Genomic DNA, 18832 nt, shown 5'->3' on the forward strand with positions numbered 1-18832 from the left:
TAGGTTCATTGTTGTTGTTGTTAAGTGCCGTCGAGTCGGTTCCGACCCATAGCGACCCTGTACAGGGTTTCCAAGGGTGTAGGTTCATTAGAGCTTAACAAAATATTTAGGAGTCTGGTGGCACTGTGCCCCTCCACAGTTGCTATGCTTCATGGACTAGTTGGAATAGGAGGAATTATGCAAGCACTCAGAAGAGGTATGTTTGCAAAGCTGTGTAACAAGAAGTTAAGAGTAATTTTAATTTGTTATGAGTTGAGAACCAGGAAATCTTATAGTCATTAAAATAAAATATATTCTTCAGAAACACCATTCTCTAATATAGAGTTTCTCATCAATATTTTTGGTGAACTTGGGAGTTATTAAACAGATTTTTACAGATTATTGATGGAATTCTTTTCTACAAAACACACTGTTCTGAAAAAACTTACTAAGAGTGTGGGGAACATGTATGGCGGCGGCCTTGTGACCCCAGAGCTCTACTCAGTTGTGATGCAGTCTAAACGGAGGGATGGAATTGCAGAATACAGAGTATACTCATGAGAAAGATCAAAATGGTGGGAGACCCAATCAGCATATTATAGGAGCATGCTAAATATAATAATGGAACTATTACATTTGTTTCCTTTATGGTTACAAAGGAGCCCTGATGGGGCAGTGGTTAAATGCTTGACGGCTACTGCAAGGGCAGCTTAATAGGAGAAAGATAGGACAGAGCAGAGCTGTAAAGCTAACTACCACTGTGGGAACCCTATGGGGAAGTTGTCTTCTGTCCTGCAGGGTCACTGTGAGTTGGAATTGACTTGGCAACAGGTTACAGAGCTTTCACCTACACTTCTTGTCTGATTCTCTTAATAACTTCCTATTTTAGGCAAGGCAAATTTAATGGTTAGTTTTACACATGTGGGAACTATGGCTAGCGAAAGTAAGTTATTTGCTTGCAGTCATACAAAGAGAAAGTGTCAAGAGACTGGATTCAAACTGAGCTTTTCTGACTTCAAATCTAGGGATGTTTACTGGGTGTGTGTGTGTTAGTTCTCTAGTACTTTTATAATGGAAATACCTCAAGTGAAGAACTTCAACAAACAGAAATATATTCTCTCACAGTTTAGAAAGCTAGAAGTCCAGATCCAGGGCGCTAGTTCCAGGGGAAGGCTTTCTCTTTGTGGTGGCTCTGAGGAAGGTCTTTATCATCAGTCTAGGAGGCTCCCAGTGTTAGACTCCAGAACTCATCAAAGGATGAGCTCTGCTCCTAGCTCTTTCTTGGGACTGAGGTCTCTGTTCGGCTTGTTTCACTCTTTTATCTTTTGTAAGGTAAAAGGTGATGCAGACCACACCCAGGGAAATTCCCTTTACATGGGATCTGGAATGTGACCTACCTTAATCCTTTTACAGCTGACTGGCTGAGCTTGTCATGGTGGAGGATTACATCACTACCATTACGTAACTACCAGTGAGAATCATGACCCAGCCAAGTTCACACACTGACACATATTTTTTGAGGGAACAGTTCAGTCAATAGCCATGGTCTTTTGGGATTGTCAGTGACTTCACTGAACTTTCTTGGCAAGAAATAGCTAAAGGTATCCTAGTCTTGTGTCAGAGAAGGGGAGAATCAGCCTCCTAAATGTACTGTGACTGTAGAAATTCTGGGCTCTTTCAGAGCCTGGCCTTCTCCCTGCTTGTGTCTGTTACCAAATGGCTTGCCCTTCTTCCAGAGACACCCCAGAGCCTGTGATGGAGGATACCAGCGAGGATGCTTCAATCCATCGATTAGAAGGCACGGATCTGGACTCTCAGGTGGGAGGTCTTATCTGCAAGACCAAAAGTGCAGCGAGTGAACAACATGTCTTCAAGGCCCCTGCTCCCCGCCCTTCATTGCTGGGACTGGACTTGTTGGCCACCCTCAAGCGGAGGGAACGAGAGGAGAAAGATGATGGGGAGGACAAGAAGAAGTCCAGAATCTCTTCCTACAAGGACTGGGAAGAGGGCAAGGATGATCAGAGGGATGCAGAGGAGGAGGACAGTGACCAGGCTGGCCGAAGTAACCGGAAAGACAGGTAAAAGGAATTCAAAATGCTGGCTGGAAATAATGTCTTGGGTTTTTTGCTGTTGGCTATTTAGAGCTTTAAAATTCTGTTATGATTTTGTAATGTTTAGAGTAGGTAGGAATTGGGTAGAATTTTTTAGGTGAGTAGGGAATAAATGATGTATGTATGTTTGAAATAAGGAGCTCTGGTAGTGTAGTGATTATGAGTGGGTAGTTTGAAAATACCAGCTGTTATGTGGGAGAAAGATGAGGCTTTCTGCTCCTGTAAAGATTTACAGCCTTGGAAACCCTGTACAGGGTCACTATGAGCCGTAACTGACTCCACGGCACACAACCACTACCACCACCAGGTTTGAAATGCTGTGAGTTATTATCATAGGTAAGCTTGGGTAACAGGGGGATGAAGTAGAAAAGGATTGATCATTTGTTCAATGCATCCGGGAACTTTTGGGTTTAGCTGTTTCTCCTATGGTGGGGGCCTTTATCAATTACCCTCGCCTTTCAGACACTATCGACCTGCCCGAGTAGAGACACCATCCCATCCTGGTGGTGTGAGTGAAGAGTTTTGGGAGCGAAGTCGGCAGAGAGAGCGGGAGCGGCGGGAGCATGGTGTCTATGCCTCATCCAAAGAAGAAAAGGATCGGAAGAAAGAGAAATCACGGGAACGGGACTACGACCGCAAAAGAGAGAGAGGTAAGCTGGCTGTCCATCACTGTTCTCATCGCCTAATCAAACATCCAAATAAACATTGACCTTTTCCTATTGCAGTTTTCTTAATGTCCATTAATTAATGCTATAGGAGAAGCGCTGGACCACAAGTTTGGCAGTTCAAACTCCCCAGCCAATCCTCGGAAACCCTACACTGGGTCGCTATGAGTCGGAACTGACTTGAAGGCAATTAGTAATAGTGACAACAACATTTGCAAAATAGAAGTCTTTCTGTGGCACAAATGGATAACTGGTTGGCTACTGACTAAAAGTCTGGTGCTTTGAATCTAATCAGAGGCACCATGAAAGAAAGGCCTGGCAATCTACGTCCAAAAGATCACAGCCAAGAACATTACACGGAGTATAGTTCTACTCTGAAACATGTGTGGTCACCTTGTGTTGGAATTGACCTGGATGGCAACTGGTCTTTCAAATGTCCAGCTGATTACTGAAAGGCTGGCACTTTGAACCTACCAGCTGCTCCATGTTGTGCTTTTCCGCCTCGGCAGGCCTCTGGGCCAGGTCTCTGCTCTGTAAGGTTACAGGTAGTTAGTGTCTTCTGGCAGTGGGTCGATTCTTTTAGCCCACTTGGTTTTAACGCTCTCCAAATTGGGAATAGTGGGCAATTTGAGAAAAGGAGCGGTTACTTGCAATATAGCTGGTTTGCTTGAGTGTATAGTTCTTCTTATAAAAATTTCTGATAGAGATGATTATGGTCAAGCTGTATAAGAAACCCAGAGTTTATAGTATTATTAGTGATTGAAAAAGGACAGTGTTCTGGGGCAAAGCAGGACACATTGCTGACTTTGCTCATAATTCTTTTTTATAGTTTTTGTAGCTATTAAACCTCAATGTGTGGTGCTGTAGGATCAGCACTGGACTGCGAACCATAAAGTCAACAATTCAAACCCACTAGCTGCTCCTTGGAAACCCTGTACAGGGTCGCTCTGAGTCAGAACTGACTTAACAGCACTCAACAACAATAAAAGTAAACTATTAAAGAATATGAACTGTAAACTTGTAGCTGATTTTTTTTTTACTTTTTGCAGCAAAGTAACTGTGTCTGTGAGTTTGGAACTTTCTAGCCAGTAACTTTTTTTCCTCTCTTCAAACCCTGTGTGGAGGTGAGTTTCAGGAACCCTGGATGACAGGCCTGAGAGCAGTGCAGATTGAATCTGAGTGAAGGGTGGCGGCCCTGTCATTTCTCCAGGGTGAAGGACGCTGTAAGTTAGGACAGCACACAGGGTTTTTAAGCTTAGCATGTGTATGTCCACAGATGAGAGGGACAGAAGTCGACACAGTAGCAGATCTGAGCGAGACGGAGGTTCTGAGCGCAGCTGCAGAAGAAATGAACCCGAGAGCCCCCGCCATCGACCCAAAGGTAGAATTTTCTGTTTCCTGGTGGTGGGTTGTAGAGGTTCAAGTGTATAAAAGACAAGAGTGAGCGACTCCATCCGCAGTGGGTTTGTTTTGGGCAGTGATTGTATCATGAGCTTCTTGGAATACTTGGTTCGACGTCAGGTGGGCATAGCCCTGAGCCCTCTCGAGATGAATATACTTTCTTCAGAAAGGTGGACCTATTTACTGAGTGGGTAATTTTCCAAATGGCAGTTAAAGAGTGGAGATTTGGGTTGCCAGAGGATTGAAGCCCCCGCATATTTGCAGCTACAAGTTGAACATTTCTTTAAAGCATTGTTTTAAGCCAAACGAAAACTGGTCTGTTCAAGTCAGAAGTTGTTAAAAACCATCAAAATCACGCTGTCCATTAGAAAGAGGTGCTAGGTTTGTAAGTAGTAAATGAATTTGGGGAATTGCTTTTTGTCTGGTTGCTTGAGCTCCTTGTCTTGGTGAACTGAACTCCTTCCTGTGGCCCCAGATGCTGCCACTCCTTCAAGGTCTACCTGGGAGGAAGAGGACGGTGGCTACGGCAGCTCGAGGCGCTCGCAGTGGGAATCGCCCTCCCCATCGCCTTCCTATCGGGACTCTGAGAGGAGCCATCGGCCTTCCTCTCGAGATCGAGATAGGTGATGTCCTGCATGGAGCTTTCAGTTTTCTGGGTGGGCGCAGTGCTGCCGAGGAAGCTGGCCGCTGGGGAAACACTCAGCTTAGTGACCCTGGTCCTGCTGCTTCCCAGGTCTGTGAGGAGTAAGTACTCAGATGACACACCTCTGCCAACCCCATCCTACAAATTCAACGAGTGGGCAGATGACAGAAGGCACCTGGGGTCCACCCCGCGTCTGTCCAGGGGCCGAGGTAACTCACAGTGGGGGGAGATAGGAAGCAGCGCTTCTGATCCTGGTGAGGCTGAGTCAAGACTTTGCAGATCTGCTCTTGACCATTGGGGCTAAGCTGGGCTCGTATGGACTGACCTGCTACGTGTTCTCCTTCAGGAAGGCGTGAGGATGGTGAGGAGGGAATCTCATTTGACACAGAGGAGGAGCGGCAGCAGTGGGAGGATGACCAGAGGGTAAATGCGTGATGTCTTTGAGGGGCTGGATGAGAGGTGGGAGGTGGGAGTTGTGAGTGACCCCGCTGTGTCATTAACGCTGGCTGAGCTATTGAGGCTCAGAGACCTGGCAGCTCCGTGGGGGCCTTCTCACCTACTGCTGGGTGGTAGGGGATGCAGTGCTGCCCCGACGTAGTTCTCCTGTGGATGCCTCATGCCTCTCCTGCCCTATACCAGGGTTGCTCTGTGGCACTACTAGTTTCTTCCACATGTCTCCTCCCCTGTCAGCCATGCCTTACACATAAACCTGACCACTCTATCTCACGCCCTGCAGCAAGCTGACCGTGATTGGTACATGATGGATGAGGGATATGATGAATTTCACAATCCCCTGGCCTACTCCTCCGAGGACTACGTGAGGAGGCGGGAACAGCATCTACATAAACAGAAGCAGAAACGCATTTCGGCTCAGCGGAGACAGATCAATGAGGTGGGCTACATTCAGATCGAGAGTTGGTGCCTATGGGCAGGCAGAGGTCACATTCAAGTGATGCCACCGTGTGCAGATACACATCGGAAAGTCGGGGGCTAGCACGGACTTACAGGAGCTCCTGCAGACCCCAGCACTGAGTCCTCTGTGTCACAGCACTACCTTATGGGGTGTCACTAGAGGTACTGTCACCCACACACTCCCTGATGGGCTCTGCTCTGTGGTCTGTATGCTTTGGAGTCAGGGTCCGTTACCAGGAACTGTGTCTCAGATGGAGGCTCAGACTGAGTAGGGTGCAGCTTCTTGGAGTACACTACTGTAGGTAATTTGGGGTCAGTGACTTTTTACTCTGGAGCTGCAGGGTTGAAAGGCCTGCAGCATCTCTGTGACCAACCATGACCAGCTGTCAGGACTTGATGAGTGGACGTGCCAAATGACTTTCTGAGTGTCCCCACAGGACAATGAGCGCTGGGAGACCAACCGAATGCTCACCAGTGGTGTGGTCCACCGGCTGGAGGTGGACGAAGACTTTGAAGAAGACAATGCAGCCAAGGTGCATCTCATGGTGCATAACCTGGTGCCCCCCTTTCTGGACGGGCGCATCGTCTTCACCAAGCAGGTGAGGTTCCTCTGTGGCTGGTGATGAGCAGAGAGGAGGGTGTGAAGTGGACCCTCTTATTGATTGTAATGATCAATGGGGGAGCGGGGGCTTTCCTTCTTTTCCCACCTCTTGTAGCCTGAACCTGTGATTCCAGTCAAGGATGCCACTTCTGACTTGGCCATCATCGCTCGCAAAGGCAGTCAGACAGTGCGCAAGCACAGAGAGCAGAAAGAGCGCAAAAAGGTTGGTCTCTTACCCCGCTGACCTCGGATGTCTACATGCTTTTCTTCTGTCTTCTTTTTAAAAACCTTATTAGACTTTTTTAAAAGGTAGAATTGCTATTAGAGGAGGACACACACAGAGCAGGGAGGAGGCATTGGGTTCCTCCAGCAGGTCTAGTGAAGAGAAGCACCCGACGTGATGCTTGTGGAGCTTGAGGCTGGCCTCCGGGCATTTGTTACCTGCTAAATAGAGCTTGGGGCAGATGGTGCTGATTGTCTTTTGCTCATAGTAGTGTTACAGGTGGAACAGGCTTGCTTTTCTTTTTATTTCTAGGCTCAACATAAACACTGGGAGTTGGCTGGGACCAAACTGGGAGACATAATGGGCGTCAAAAAAGAGGAAGAGCCGGATAAAGGTCTGACGGAAGATGGCAAAGTGGATTATAGGTAGACCACGTTGGATCAGTAGTGGGTTTTCCCCAAAGACTGGGGCTCTCAGGGACAGTGGCAGTGGAGCTTCTAGAACTCACAGTTTGTAAATAAGATAATGAGATGGCTCTCTCTGAGTTTAAGGCAGAAACTCTTCCACCCCTCTCTTCTGCCATCCTCAGTTGTCCTAGAAGTGATCCCTCCCGCTGCCATAGTCTAGTGTGAGCACACCCCCTGTGCCAGGCCACATTAAATGCCTCTCAGGTAGCCAATCACTGCATTTTCACAATAGCTTCATGAAGCAAGTGCTGTTCACACGAGGAGACTGAGACCTGTAGAACTTCATCCACTCATTGGAGTTCAGCCAACTAGTCAGTGGCATAGTCAGGATCCCCCTGGGCAGTCTGATACCTTGCCTGCTCTTAGCCACTTTGTCCCACACACTGTTGGAGGCTGGGTTTGGCTATCTTAAATTTCAGTTCAGTGTACGAAAAACTATTTTTAGCAGAGGTTAAAAAACAGGGTTGTCTCATCACATAGTTCCCTCGCTGTTCTCGGAGGTGTTTAAGCAGATGTTGGATAACTGCTTGGTGGGATTCCTGCATTGGTCAGGTGGTTGGGCCCAAATGTCCCTGGTGAATATCCTTCTGAGCTCCTACTGAACTGTGCTATGAGTCAGTAATTCTCTGTACCCTTGTGAGAAATGTGCCAAATGAGAAGTTGGTCATAGTGACCAAACTTTGCCAGTTTTTAGTTGATTTAATCTCTTGGGTATGTTGTGTGAGGTGACAGGTGGAGGGGTGGGGACTGGGTGAAATAGAAATAGGAGATTTGACTGAGCTTGCTGTGGCCAGGATGGAGGAAAGCGAATGGCTGCATAGACTCATGGGCACTGCACTGGTATCTACACTGTGCAGTCTGCCTTGGGGTGTGTACATGTCTCAGATAGTCGAGTGCTTTCAGTAGGAGCTGTAAGTAAATATTAAGTGGGATTATCCTTACGATCCTTTGAAGTGAAGCCTTACAGACTGCCAGGAAGAGGGAGGTGTCTGAGCTAAGCAGGCTGTTTTGCAGCCATGACGTCCTCAGAAGGCCAGTGTGGCTCTTGAAACCCTTTCATTGTTGGGCAGGAATCGTCCAGGAGGATGTGCTGAACAACCTGGTAGTTTCTGTTCCTCTTGCTCCAACTCTTTAGGTCAGGGTTTGCCCGCTGATAATCTCTACCTTCTCTAATCTATATTTATCTTTGGTCCACCTTGGGGTGTACAGCGTGCTGTGAATGATGGATGGGTCCTTGGATAGCAGCTCCCTGACTGCTGTCATGTCCCAGAGACTGATTGCTTCTTGGAGAAGTAGTTCTCTTCTGGGGGTGGAAGATGGGGGGCCTAGTCAGGAAGAATAGTAGGAAGCCATGCTGTGTGTCCCCAGGACAGAGCAGAAGTTTGCGGATCACATGAAGAAAAAGAGTGAAGCCAGCAGTGAATTTGCCAAAAAGAAGTCGATTCTGGAGCAGAGGCAGTACCTGCCTATCTTCGCGGTGCAGCAGGAACTGCTCACGATTATCAGGTAATTTCACCCCCGGGCCCAGGAAGTTCAAGCGCTTCTGTGACACCTGTCCTAAGGAGCAGACAGCTTCATCTTTTCTTCTGCAGAGCAGGCTGGTAGGTTTGAACTGCTGACCTTGCAAATCGCAGTTTGGTGCTTACTTACAGCACCACCAGGGCTCCGCATAAAGTTAAGTGCAGAGTTATGGTGACTGCGGTTCCCGGGGAAGGAGCTAGGCGATGCTAGTCTGCTGCTTGAGGCGTGCGCTGCGTCTTGGGGCGTCCTGCTGCAGAACAAACGCTGAACACTAGTTTCACTTTGCCTTCTTTCACAAAAGTGAAAATCCTTTTTGGATTTCTTTCAGTTAGCAAAAAACAGGTGCTAGTGTAGGTCTTTTGTAAAAGGGACGTGTCAGAGAGTGAACTTTGGAGAAGCCAGATACCTGTATTGAATGTCTCTGGTGTTTGTCTGTTCTTCTGTACATGGTACCTGATCGAGATAGGTAATGATTTTGTCTCTGATCTGGGTGTTCTTGGCAATACTGCATGAATGCAGTGGTGTCACTTGTAGTCCTGTTATTTAAACTTTACCATACGCTTGACGTTTTCATTGGTATTTCAATTTGCTGTCCTCTTACAAGTATGCTCTTTGAGTAGTTAGCTTGGATTTGGCTCTTTACTGGAGTCCTTAGCCCTTTGCCTTTCTTCCTTGCAGAGACAATAGCATCGTGATTGTGGTTGGGGAGACGGGGAGTGGTAAGACCACTCAGCTGACCCAGTACTTGCATGAAGACGGGTACACGGACTATGGGATGATTGGGTGCACCCAGCCCCGGCGAGTGGCTGCCATGTCAGTGGCCAAGAGAGTCAGTGAAGAGATGGGGGGAAGCCTTGGCGAGGAGGTACGTGGATGTGAAGGCCGTGTTGTTTACTGCCTGACAGCTTCTGTCCATTTGCAATGGTCCCTTGTGTGGCTGCGCCAGTGACAAGCGGGAGGTTAGTTTTGAGCCACCTCTATCCACAGGTGGGTTACGCCATCCGCTTTGAAGACTGCACCTCCGAAAATACTTTGATCAAATACATGACTGATGGGATCCTGCTCAGAGAGTCTCTGCGGGAAGCCGACCTGGATCACTACAGCGCCATCATCATGGATGAGGCCCACGAACGCTCCCTCAACACCGACGTACTGTTTGGCCTGCTCCGGGAGGTGAGAACAGCCAGGCGGGCTGGGTCTGGTCTGCAGAACGTGAGGGGCTTTCGGCCAGGCCAGGGCAGGATTGTTGGGTTTAGACCTGGTTTTGTAGCTGAGCTGTTCTAGCCCACGTGTGGGGCTCCTGGCTCTCTTTCCACTCTGGCTCCATCTGTCCAGTCCACCTGTCCAGTATTGCTGAGAACCGAATTGGCCGGCTCTTCAGCTTTGGCTACTTTGCATGGAGTGGTGCTGATGAGACTGGAAGGAAGAAGCCCAGGGTCCCAATATGGGGGACGCTTCTGACATTCCTGTGCTCGTAGGTGGTGGCTCGACGCTCAGACCTAAAACTCATCGTCACATCAGCCACAATGGATGCAGAGAAGTTCGCTGCCTTCTTTGGGAATGTTCCTATCTTCCATATTCCCGGTCGCACCTTCCCTGTTGATGTCCTCTTCAGCAAGGTACTGAGGCCTTTTTGTTAATTGGCCCCGACCTCTGCTGAGAAGCCACTTGTAGGGCATGGGCAGGCTTGTGGGTATGGAGCTGGCTGGTGGGTATCATCCTGAACCCCAGGGCTTGGGAACAGAGGATTGTAATTTTGGAGAGGTTTTGTCTCACTGTTTCTTGGATACTGAAGTACAGGACCCAGGGAGACATTGGGAATTCTTAGAGGGCCTCATGGTCAAGCCCAGTGAAGACCAGTGGCCGGCCTTCAGTCCTTGATGGTGCTTCTGTGTGTCTCAGACCCCGCAGGAGGATTACGTAGAGGCTGCAGTGAAGCAGTCCTTACAGGTGCACCTGTCGGGGGCCCCTGGGGACATCCTGATCTTCATGCCAGGCCAAGAGGACATTGAGGTGTGTGCTTTGGTTGTGACTGATAAAGACGTGTTCTGTGTCTGAGAGTCCAGGACTCTGGTCGCTGACAGCCCTGCTCCTTGCCCTTAGGTGACCTCTGACCAGATTGTGGAACATCTGGAGGAGCTGGAGAATGCGCCTGCCCTGGCGGTGCTGCCCATCTACTCCCAGCTGCCTTCTGACCTCCAGGCCAAAATCTTCCAGAAGGTGTGACCACATGAGCCTTGTCCTGGGTCCCCATCTTTGTCGCCTGCCTCCCCAAAGGCAGATAGGAGAGGCTTGGGCACTTAATAATTTCCCAGGAAGGTGCAGGAAGGGTGGTGGAGGTGAGGTGGGCTCTGCCCCTTGAAGTCTTTTCTCATTCCTGTACATCTGCTCTACTTTAGGCTCCGGATGGTGTTCGGAAATGTATCGTCGCCACTAACATTGCCGAGACCTCCCTGACTGTTGACGGCATTATGTTTGTTATCGATTCTGGTTATTGCAAATTAAAGGTAAGAGAAACCACTGGATATAGGGCCCTGACACTTTACCCACAACCACTCAGGGGCAGGAATGTCTGGTTCTGGAGTGAGGGCTGCACCCAGAATGGGGCTGGTCAGGGGTCTTCATGCATACTGACTGATTTTGCTAAGTGTTTTTTCCATTTAACCCTGAGGTAACTTGATGCGGTGGATAGGAGAGGTACCAGCAGTAATCCTGGAGCTGGCATTATGGCTTTAGGGAGCTGGCATTATGGCCTGCCTTGCTGAGGCAATTCCTGTGTCCTGTGCAGAAGCCAGGGCTGCCTCCCCTGCTTTCCCCACTCTGACCTCAGATGGTTCTTTGCTGCCTGCCCCCGTTTAGGTCTTCAACCCCCGGATTGGCATGGATGCTCTGCAGATCTACCCCATCAGCCAGGCCAATGCCAACCAGAGGTCAGGGCGAGCCGGCAGGACGGGCCCAGGTCAGTGCTTCAGGTAGGAACCCTGTGCTAGCCTGTCCTCCGGGCAGCGCTGGGATTGCTGGGGGTGGGGTGGACAGGGGGCCAATGGCACCTGTCTTCTCCAAGGACCCTGGGTCCTTGGCAGATCCGGGCCGAGTTCCTGCCGCGGAAGTACAGTGGTCAGAGCAGGCTGCTCCTCCCCCCTCCTTCTCTTTCCTTCTTCAGTTACGGTCTCTTTTTAAATTCTGATTGTATTAACTTTTTATTAAGAATTAAGTAAAGGTTTATAGAGCAGATCCATTTTCCATTCCACAGTTTGAACACAGTTTGTTCAGACCATTGATTGCAGTCTCCACAAAGTAACATCACTTAGTCCACTTCCTCTCTGTGTTTGCTCTTGCATTTCCTCCTCTCCTAACCCTTTGGTATTCTGTCCTTGGTTAATTGCTGCCCTTTTGTTCTCAAATGGTTGATGATTTTATCTGCTTTTATTTAAAAAAAAAATAACACAATAGAAATTCAGAGGATGCTGAATAGAAAGCAGGAAATCCAACCCAGGCATAATTCTAGCATCAGGTTCATTGGTTCTAGAAATGAAATAAGCATGTGGGAAGCTCTCTTTGGAGTGCTGCATTGGCAGACCTGGTTTGAATCGTCTGAACACACAGTGAGGGAGTTGGAGATGGGGGTGGGAGGGTACAGGGGATCACCGGTGACTGGTGATGGTCTCCCACCATGGGGGCCTCAGTGGGCAGCCGGGCCTCGTCAGCCGGGGCAGCATGCTGCTGGTTGCAGCAGAAGCAGGCTCTCCTCTCCCCTGGGCAGGCTTTACACCCAGAGTGCTTACAAGAACGAGCTGTTGACTACCACGGTGCCCGAGATCCAGAGAACCAACCTGGCCAACGTGGTGCTGTTGCTCAAGTCCTTGGGGGTGCAGGACCTGCTGCAGTTCCATTTCATGGACCCGCCTCCGGAGGACAACATGCTCAACTCCATGTACCAGTTGTGGATCCTTGGGGCTCTGGACAACACAGGTGACGCCGCCCTGGGGCCTGGTGTGGCCTGGAGGGCGCTAGGATGTGGGGTTTTGCTCTCTTGGCCAGCCCGTTCCTGCTGATTCTCTGGCCTTGCTCCTCTCTACAGGGGGCCTGACCTCCACTGGGCGGCTGATGGTGGAGTTCCCGCTGGACCCGGCCCTGTCCAAGATGCTCATTGTGTCCTGTGACATGGGCTGCAGCTCGGAGATCCTGCTCATTGTCTCCATGCTCTCGGTCCCCGCCATCTTCTACAGACCCAAGGTGGGACGGGTGGCTGAGAGTTGTGGGGATTCGCCAGAGCATTTTAAAAATCTTCTGGCACTATTGGGCCTGAGCCCTCCCGCTTTAGAACGTGTATTTGATCATAAGTTGTGTTTATTTCTCTTGAAGTGTAAGGGTGATGTGTTGATGTGTTTGCAGTTAGGTGTTTATAGGTCACTGTATGAGACTCTCTGGGATACGGGCCTGGAGTAGAGATTCTCTCTTCTTCCCAGGGTCGGGAGGAGGAGAGTGACCAAATCCGGGAGAAGTTTGCTGTCCCTGAGAGTGACCACTTGACCTACTTGAATGTCTACCTGCAGTGGAAGAATAATAATTACTCCACCATCTGGTGTAATGATCATTTCATCCATGCCAAAGCCATGCGGAAGGTGTGGCCCAGAGGAGCTGGGGTGGGCCGAGGGGTGGGGAGTGAGGGGAAGGGGCACTCACCCTGCTGGCCCTGCGTCCTGCTCTAGGTCCGGGAGGTCCGAGCACAACTCAAGGATATCATGGTGCAGCAGCGCATGAGCCTGGCCTCATGCGGCACCGACTGGGACATCGTCAGGAAGTGCATCTGTGCTGCCTATTTTCACCAGGCTGCCAAGCTCAAGGTGCGCACTGGGAGCCCAGGGCACTGGGCTGTGCCCACAGCCTGTGTCAGCGTGGTGGCCCACGGTATCATGCCCTGACGTGTGTCTCATTGTGTCTCTTCCCTAGGGAATTGGGGAATATGTGAACATCCGGACAGGGATGCCCTGCCACCTGCATCCTACCAGCTCCCTCTTTGGAATGGGCTACACTCCAGACTACATCGTGTATCACGAGCTGGTCATGACCACCAAGGTGAGTCTGCCATGGCTGCTGGTGTGGTCTGAGCTCTGACCTGGCCAGGCTTGAGATCACGTGTGTGGCTTGAAGGGAGTTAGAGGTTGGTTTACACTTCGGGACTGAAGACACCAGATAGTTAGCCTATAAGACATGGTGACTTTGGGGGTGCCTTCAGAGTTGTTAACTTGCCTGCTGCCCAGGATGAGAATCTCTTTTGCTGTTACTAGGACGGTGTTCTGGGCTCTGGGAGGAATTTGGATGGGTGAAGGGATTGAGAGACCTGTCTTGGGGGTTCCGATTCCTTCTGAAGTAGCTGTTAATTGTGCAACCCCTGGGGAGGGCACGCCCCTGACCACTGTTGCTGCCATCCTTCTGGCTGCAGGAGTACATGCAGTGTGTGACCGCTGTGGATGGAGAGTGGCTGGCAGAGCTGGGCCCTATGTTCTACAGCGTGAAGCAGGCAGGAAAGTCGCGGCAGGTGAGGATCATGCAGGCTTATGTCGCTTCTCTCTCCTCCAGCCCGTCCACATCTCCTGTGCATTTTATCAGAATGAATTAGAGCGAATATGAGACATGAAGTCAGTACTCAAGGATGGCTCTGTAATACCACCGCTGTCTTCAGCCCTTACTACTCAGATTTCCCATTTAGTTCAGAGGTAACTTTTTAGGATTGGTATGCGTGACTTAGGGTCCAAATACTGCATTTGGTTCTTATGTGTTTTAAGTCTTTTATTTGGAAACAGTCTCCTTCCCCGTCTTTTTAAATGACATTGATTTATTGGAGAAATGAAGTCACTTGCGCTGGTGCTTGTTCCACAGTTTGCATTTGGCCATTTGTATCCTCATGGTGGCATTTAATGTGTGCCTCTATTCGGGATCTTTTCTATAAACTAGTAAATAATCTGGGAGCCCTATGTGGCTGTAGGCTCAGTGCTGGATTACTAACCACAAAGTCGGCAGTTCAAACCCACCAGCCGCTCCTGAGAAACCATATGCAGGGTCACTATGAGTCAGAACTGACTTGATAGCACACAACAAAAAGAATACAAGCTAAATTAGATACATTCCAGTATTTTGGGGAACAGCTTAGGTTCACTTCTCGTAGGCTCTCTCAGGAGGCAGGTAAGGCTGCTGTGATGATGCTAAGATTCGGCAGTGGTCCATTATCAGCCCTCTCTCCTTAAGGCCTCAGTCTCCGTTGGTGACCATCACCTGGGCCTACTATTTGGGGTTTTTGCTTCCCTCTACGGGTCCCACACTGGAGCTGTAGTTTGGGGCATAGTTGTCAATGTGATAGACAGCTGTGAGCACTGAGTCAAGCAGAGTGCTCAGGCACTCTAAAGAGCAGGCTTTGGCCTCAGAAGCAAAGGTGGCCATGGTGTTGAGGCAAAGGGTCATGTGGCCCCTCCCTGAGTGGGTACCTGGTTTACAGCAGGGAGATGGGTGCATTCCAGCCCCTCTATCCCACTGTGGGCTCAGACAGTATACTCTTCTTCTGTTCAGGAGAACCGCCGTCGGGCCAAAGAGGAAGCTTCTGCCATGGAGGAGGAGATGGCACTGGCCGAGGAGCAGCTACGAGCCCGGCGACAGGAACAGGAAAAGCGCAGCCCCCTGTGCAGCGTCAGGTGAGCTCCCCCTAGGGGGCTGCCAGAGTACCCTCACAGGCTCCCCCTGGTGGAGTGTGTGTTTCCAGTCTCGGATGCAGGGTCATGATGCAGGAGAAGTTGCGTGAGGGGTTAAGTGGCTGATGGGAGCTGAAAGCATATGGGTGGTCCTGTGGGGTGGGGGTGTGGCAGACACACATCCTCTGTCATGTGTGCTCGGGTGCAGGGGGGTCTCGTGCCGCAGCTTTACTGACAAGCTAGGAACTTGGAAAGCACAGTTGGGGTGGGGTTGGGGGAACCTTGGGCTTAATTTTCTTTGGTTCTGGAGAGGTGAGTGGACGTTCCCCTCCCAGCTGACCAAGCTGGGGGACAGGAAGGGAGTTAACAAATCTCTGATCACATTCCTTAGTGGTGATCAGAACGATGGGGCTCCCGTGATCTTACTCGTCTGCTTCTCATCAGAAATGGAGCAGGCCGGATCAGCCTGGCTCAGGTGATTCATCTGACTGTGCCTTTGGTGGGAATGAGGAGCCAGGGTCTCCTCACCTCTTTTCCTGTGTCTCTAGGTCTACAAAGATCTACACTCCAGGTCGGAAAGAGCAAGGGGAACCCATGACCCCTCGCCGTACCCCAGCCCGCTTTGGGCTGTGAGCTGAGCTGCTCTGGGAGAGGATGGGAGCCAGCTACTGTCCTGAGCCCTCTGTTCTCAGCCTCCACACTAAGCCCCCCATCTGTATACTTTCATCCGTATACATCTGCTTGTGGCCTTGGGGGATGTCCCTGCCGAGGAAGGAGGCATTCCTTGTGCCACACTTGGAAGGGCGCTGCTGTCTGGCAGAGCAGCCGAGATGCTGCTGGAGTGAGAGGTGGCCGGACCCGGTGTCTCCACATGAGCTGCCTTCGGGAGGCTGAGTGACGGATGTGAGCATGGCTTTTTTAATCCTTGTGGGAAGCAGCAGAAGAGACCGAGAGGAAATTATAATTTGGATATTATTTAGAATTTGGAGATAAATCTATTGTTTGTAAAATGCTGTTGTGCTCTGTTTCTCATTTCCTCACTGCCCTAGTCACAGAAGAGGAGGGGCAGACCCTACCTGACTTCCCTTGGTAGATCCTCACTTCCAGGCAATGCTCCCTGCATGGGTGGGAGGGCAGCACACAGGTGACAGGGAAGGAGACCTGAGCATGCCCACTTGTCCGTCAGTGCTGGTAGCAGGGCCAGACAGTGGGAGGAGATGAGCAGATACTGGGGTGGTTCCGAATAGTAGGACCCAATACTGTGCAGGGATGAGGACTGTGCATTGGCTACAACATAGCATCCAGTATTGCGTACTGATTTTCATGTGAACGATGAGTCCTTACTCTGGAATCACTAGTCTTGTTTCACAGCCTGTTTATGTGTGTGGAGGTGGCTCCTTGGGTATGTGCCCCTTTGTGCTAGCATGGTTCTTACTTCGTGATTGCCCGCAGTTGTGCTTCTGGTGGTATGCTATTTGGGACTGAGTCACCTGGAGGATTGAGGGTCATTGGCCTCTTGAGACCAGACCAGGCTCCACTGTTCCTGGGTGTGAATTTCCAGGTTATAACTCAGCTTAAGGCAAAACAGAAGTCCATTTTGTGAGTGATTTTAGAAACTGTTCCTTTTCCCTGTGCCATCCTTTATCGGACATGCAGGTGAGAATGGGACTTCTCATGCTTTTGGAGTGAAGAGAGCTCCCAGCTGCCTGGCGGGAAAGTCTAGTGGTGGCATCAGGTCGGGGGAGGAGAGCCTGGCTGCTTAGACTCAGGCTTGGGATGCAACACAAGAGGAAAATGATTGAGGTCCCAGTAAACAATTTTCGTGTTAATAAGCTGTAACCTTGGTCACAAACTCGCCTTCAGGTCTCTGAGATGAGAAAATGGAGGCCAGAGAAGTTATGGAAACTGGTCAAGTGCAGCCTTCTCATTTAAAAGCTAAGAGCATCTGGTGAGGGACACTTGACACACAGAGTCAGCAAGATGAGTGAGGTGGCGCCCCAGCTAGTGTTGGTATTGGGGTTTCTGCCTAGGGGTCTGCCAGCACCTGTCTTTCCATTCAGTTCCTCCTTAAATTCCTTCCTGCTCTCACTGTCTTGGAATCTCACTGTCTTTTCCTCAGAGTATAACTAGTTCTTGTTCTAGTGGTGCAAAAGGATTTCTGTGACAACAGCCCCGTGGTCTTTTCCAAAGTGGATTCACAAGTCTGGTTTGATGCTTCCAGACTTCCTGGTGTGAGGAAACGGGACGGTCTCTCCAGGAGACCACCCTGTTTGTGGGACTTGGGAGATTTTACTCTCAGTTCACTTTCGTTTAACCTTTAAGTGCCTGGCTGGTGGGCACAGGGTATTTAGACACTGGAAGTGTCAGCATTTGCGGGTCTGAGGTTGAGGGAGCTGGCACCCTTGTCATAGCAGGAAGCCACTCTTCAATGTGAGCTGCACAGAGGGGGATCCAAAGGCAAGTTCACATGTGGCAGAGTGATGGCTCCAGGAGCTGCCCCCTTTCAGCAAGAGAGGGACGAGGAACTTTAGTGAGGTGGGCTGGGGGGAGGAGAGCGGGGGTCTGAGGTTTGCTCCGGATTTCTTGAGCTCAGGGGGAGAAGCATTATATCCGGGTTTATAGAAGATCTGCCACAAAAAAAGATTCAGCTGGCTCCAGTTCTCAGAGTCTGAGAGCACATCCGCCCACTGGGTGGTTGAAGCATTTGGCTAAGTCCCATCTCAGCAAACCCACACCCAGTGCTGTCCAGTCGATTCTGACTCACAGTGACCTCTACTGGGCAGAGTAGGGCTGCTTCATAGGGTCTTCGAGGTGGTAACCTTAAGGAAGCCAACTGCCACTTCTTCCTCCCATGAAGCAGTTGGTGGCATCAAACCATTGACCTTTTGGTTAGCAGCCAAATGCTTTCACCACTGTACCACCTGGGCTGTCTCATAGCCTTTTCTTTTTAATACATACTGTTCAAACTATATTTTGGCAATTCTTACAGCATCTTAGGCAGGCAACACCTTGCTTCCTTGCTCTTTCTCCTGTCTCCTACAAGCTGTGGTCGTTGTTCTGGCTTCGTTACTGCTTTGCTCGTATGTATCTCACTACCTGTTTTGCTCTGACGCCATCACTCCACAGGACACGTTTGTAAACATCCACAGGTTTTCAACTATCCAGGTAGTGCCACTTGGACCAACATATCTGAACCCTTTTTGTAAATTACAGAGACCAGTCCCTTCAGCCTTCTCAGAATCGTTGTCTTCTCTAGAAAATCTACCCATATTCTGAACCCAAGGGGAGAACACCGTCCAAAAAGCATAAACGACTGTCACAAGAACTCCCAGAAACACTGCTCACTCTCCTCACACCACATTTCTGGAGAACTTGTCCTTCCCATGTCCTGGCAGTGGCATCCTATGTAACATGTAGCTGCTAGCAGTGGTTTTTTTTGGTTTTTACTTGGCCAGGGAGGGAAGGCAAGACTACGTAAGAATCATTGACAACTGCTGATGTGGTCTCCCTAGTGTCTCAGAAGTGCAAACTCTCCTTTCTCTTACTTTACTCTAAATTTCCTACAGATGAGCATATAAACTCTCGACATGTACTCAGTTTAACAAAATCCTACTACCATAAAA

The 18832-nt window shown here is 49.8% G+C and overlaps 1 protein-coding gene across 1 annotated transcript; it reads left to right on the top strand.

Moving 5' to 3' along the window:
- The first annotated feature begins 1721 nt into the window (after window positions 1-1721).
- DHX38 (DEAH (Asp-Glu-Ala-His) box polypeptide 38) lies at window positions 1722-15947 on the top strand. The gene is made up of 26 exons (XM_006860199.1): window positions 1722-2057; window positions 2553-2740; window positions 4032-4136; window positions 4632-4779; window positions 4890-5008; window positions 5146-5222; window positions 5536-5691; window positions 6149-6310; window positions 6428-6535; window positions 6848-6960; window positions 8371-8508; window positions 9202-9388; window positions 9511-9696; window positions 10002-10142; window positions 10426-10536; window positions 10627-10743; window positions 10923-11030; window positions 11383-11495; window positions 12287-12495; window positions 12605-12759; window positions 12993-13148; window positions 13236-13370; window positions 13477-13602; window positions 13970-14065; window positions 15091-15212; window positions 15758-15947. The coding sequence occupies exons 1-26, from the start codon at window positions 1735-1737 to the stop codon at window positions 15840-15842; spliced, it is 3684 nt and encodes a 1227-aa protein (XP_006860261.1). The 5' UTR covers window positions 1722-1734; the 3' UTR covers window positions 15843-15947.
- The last annotated feature ends 2885 nt before the right edge of the window (window positions 15948-18832 follow it).

This window comes from Chrysochloris asiatica, unplaced genomic scaffold, assembly GCF_000296735.1.
Source record: "Chrysochloris asiatica unplaced genomic scaffold, ChrAsi1.0 scaffold00037, whole genome shotgun sequence".
In the NCBI taxonomy this organism is placed as follows: Eukaryota; Metazoa; Chordata; class Mammalia; order Afrosoricida; family Chrysochloridae; genus Chrysochloris; species Chrysochloris asiatica.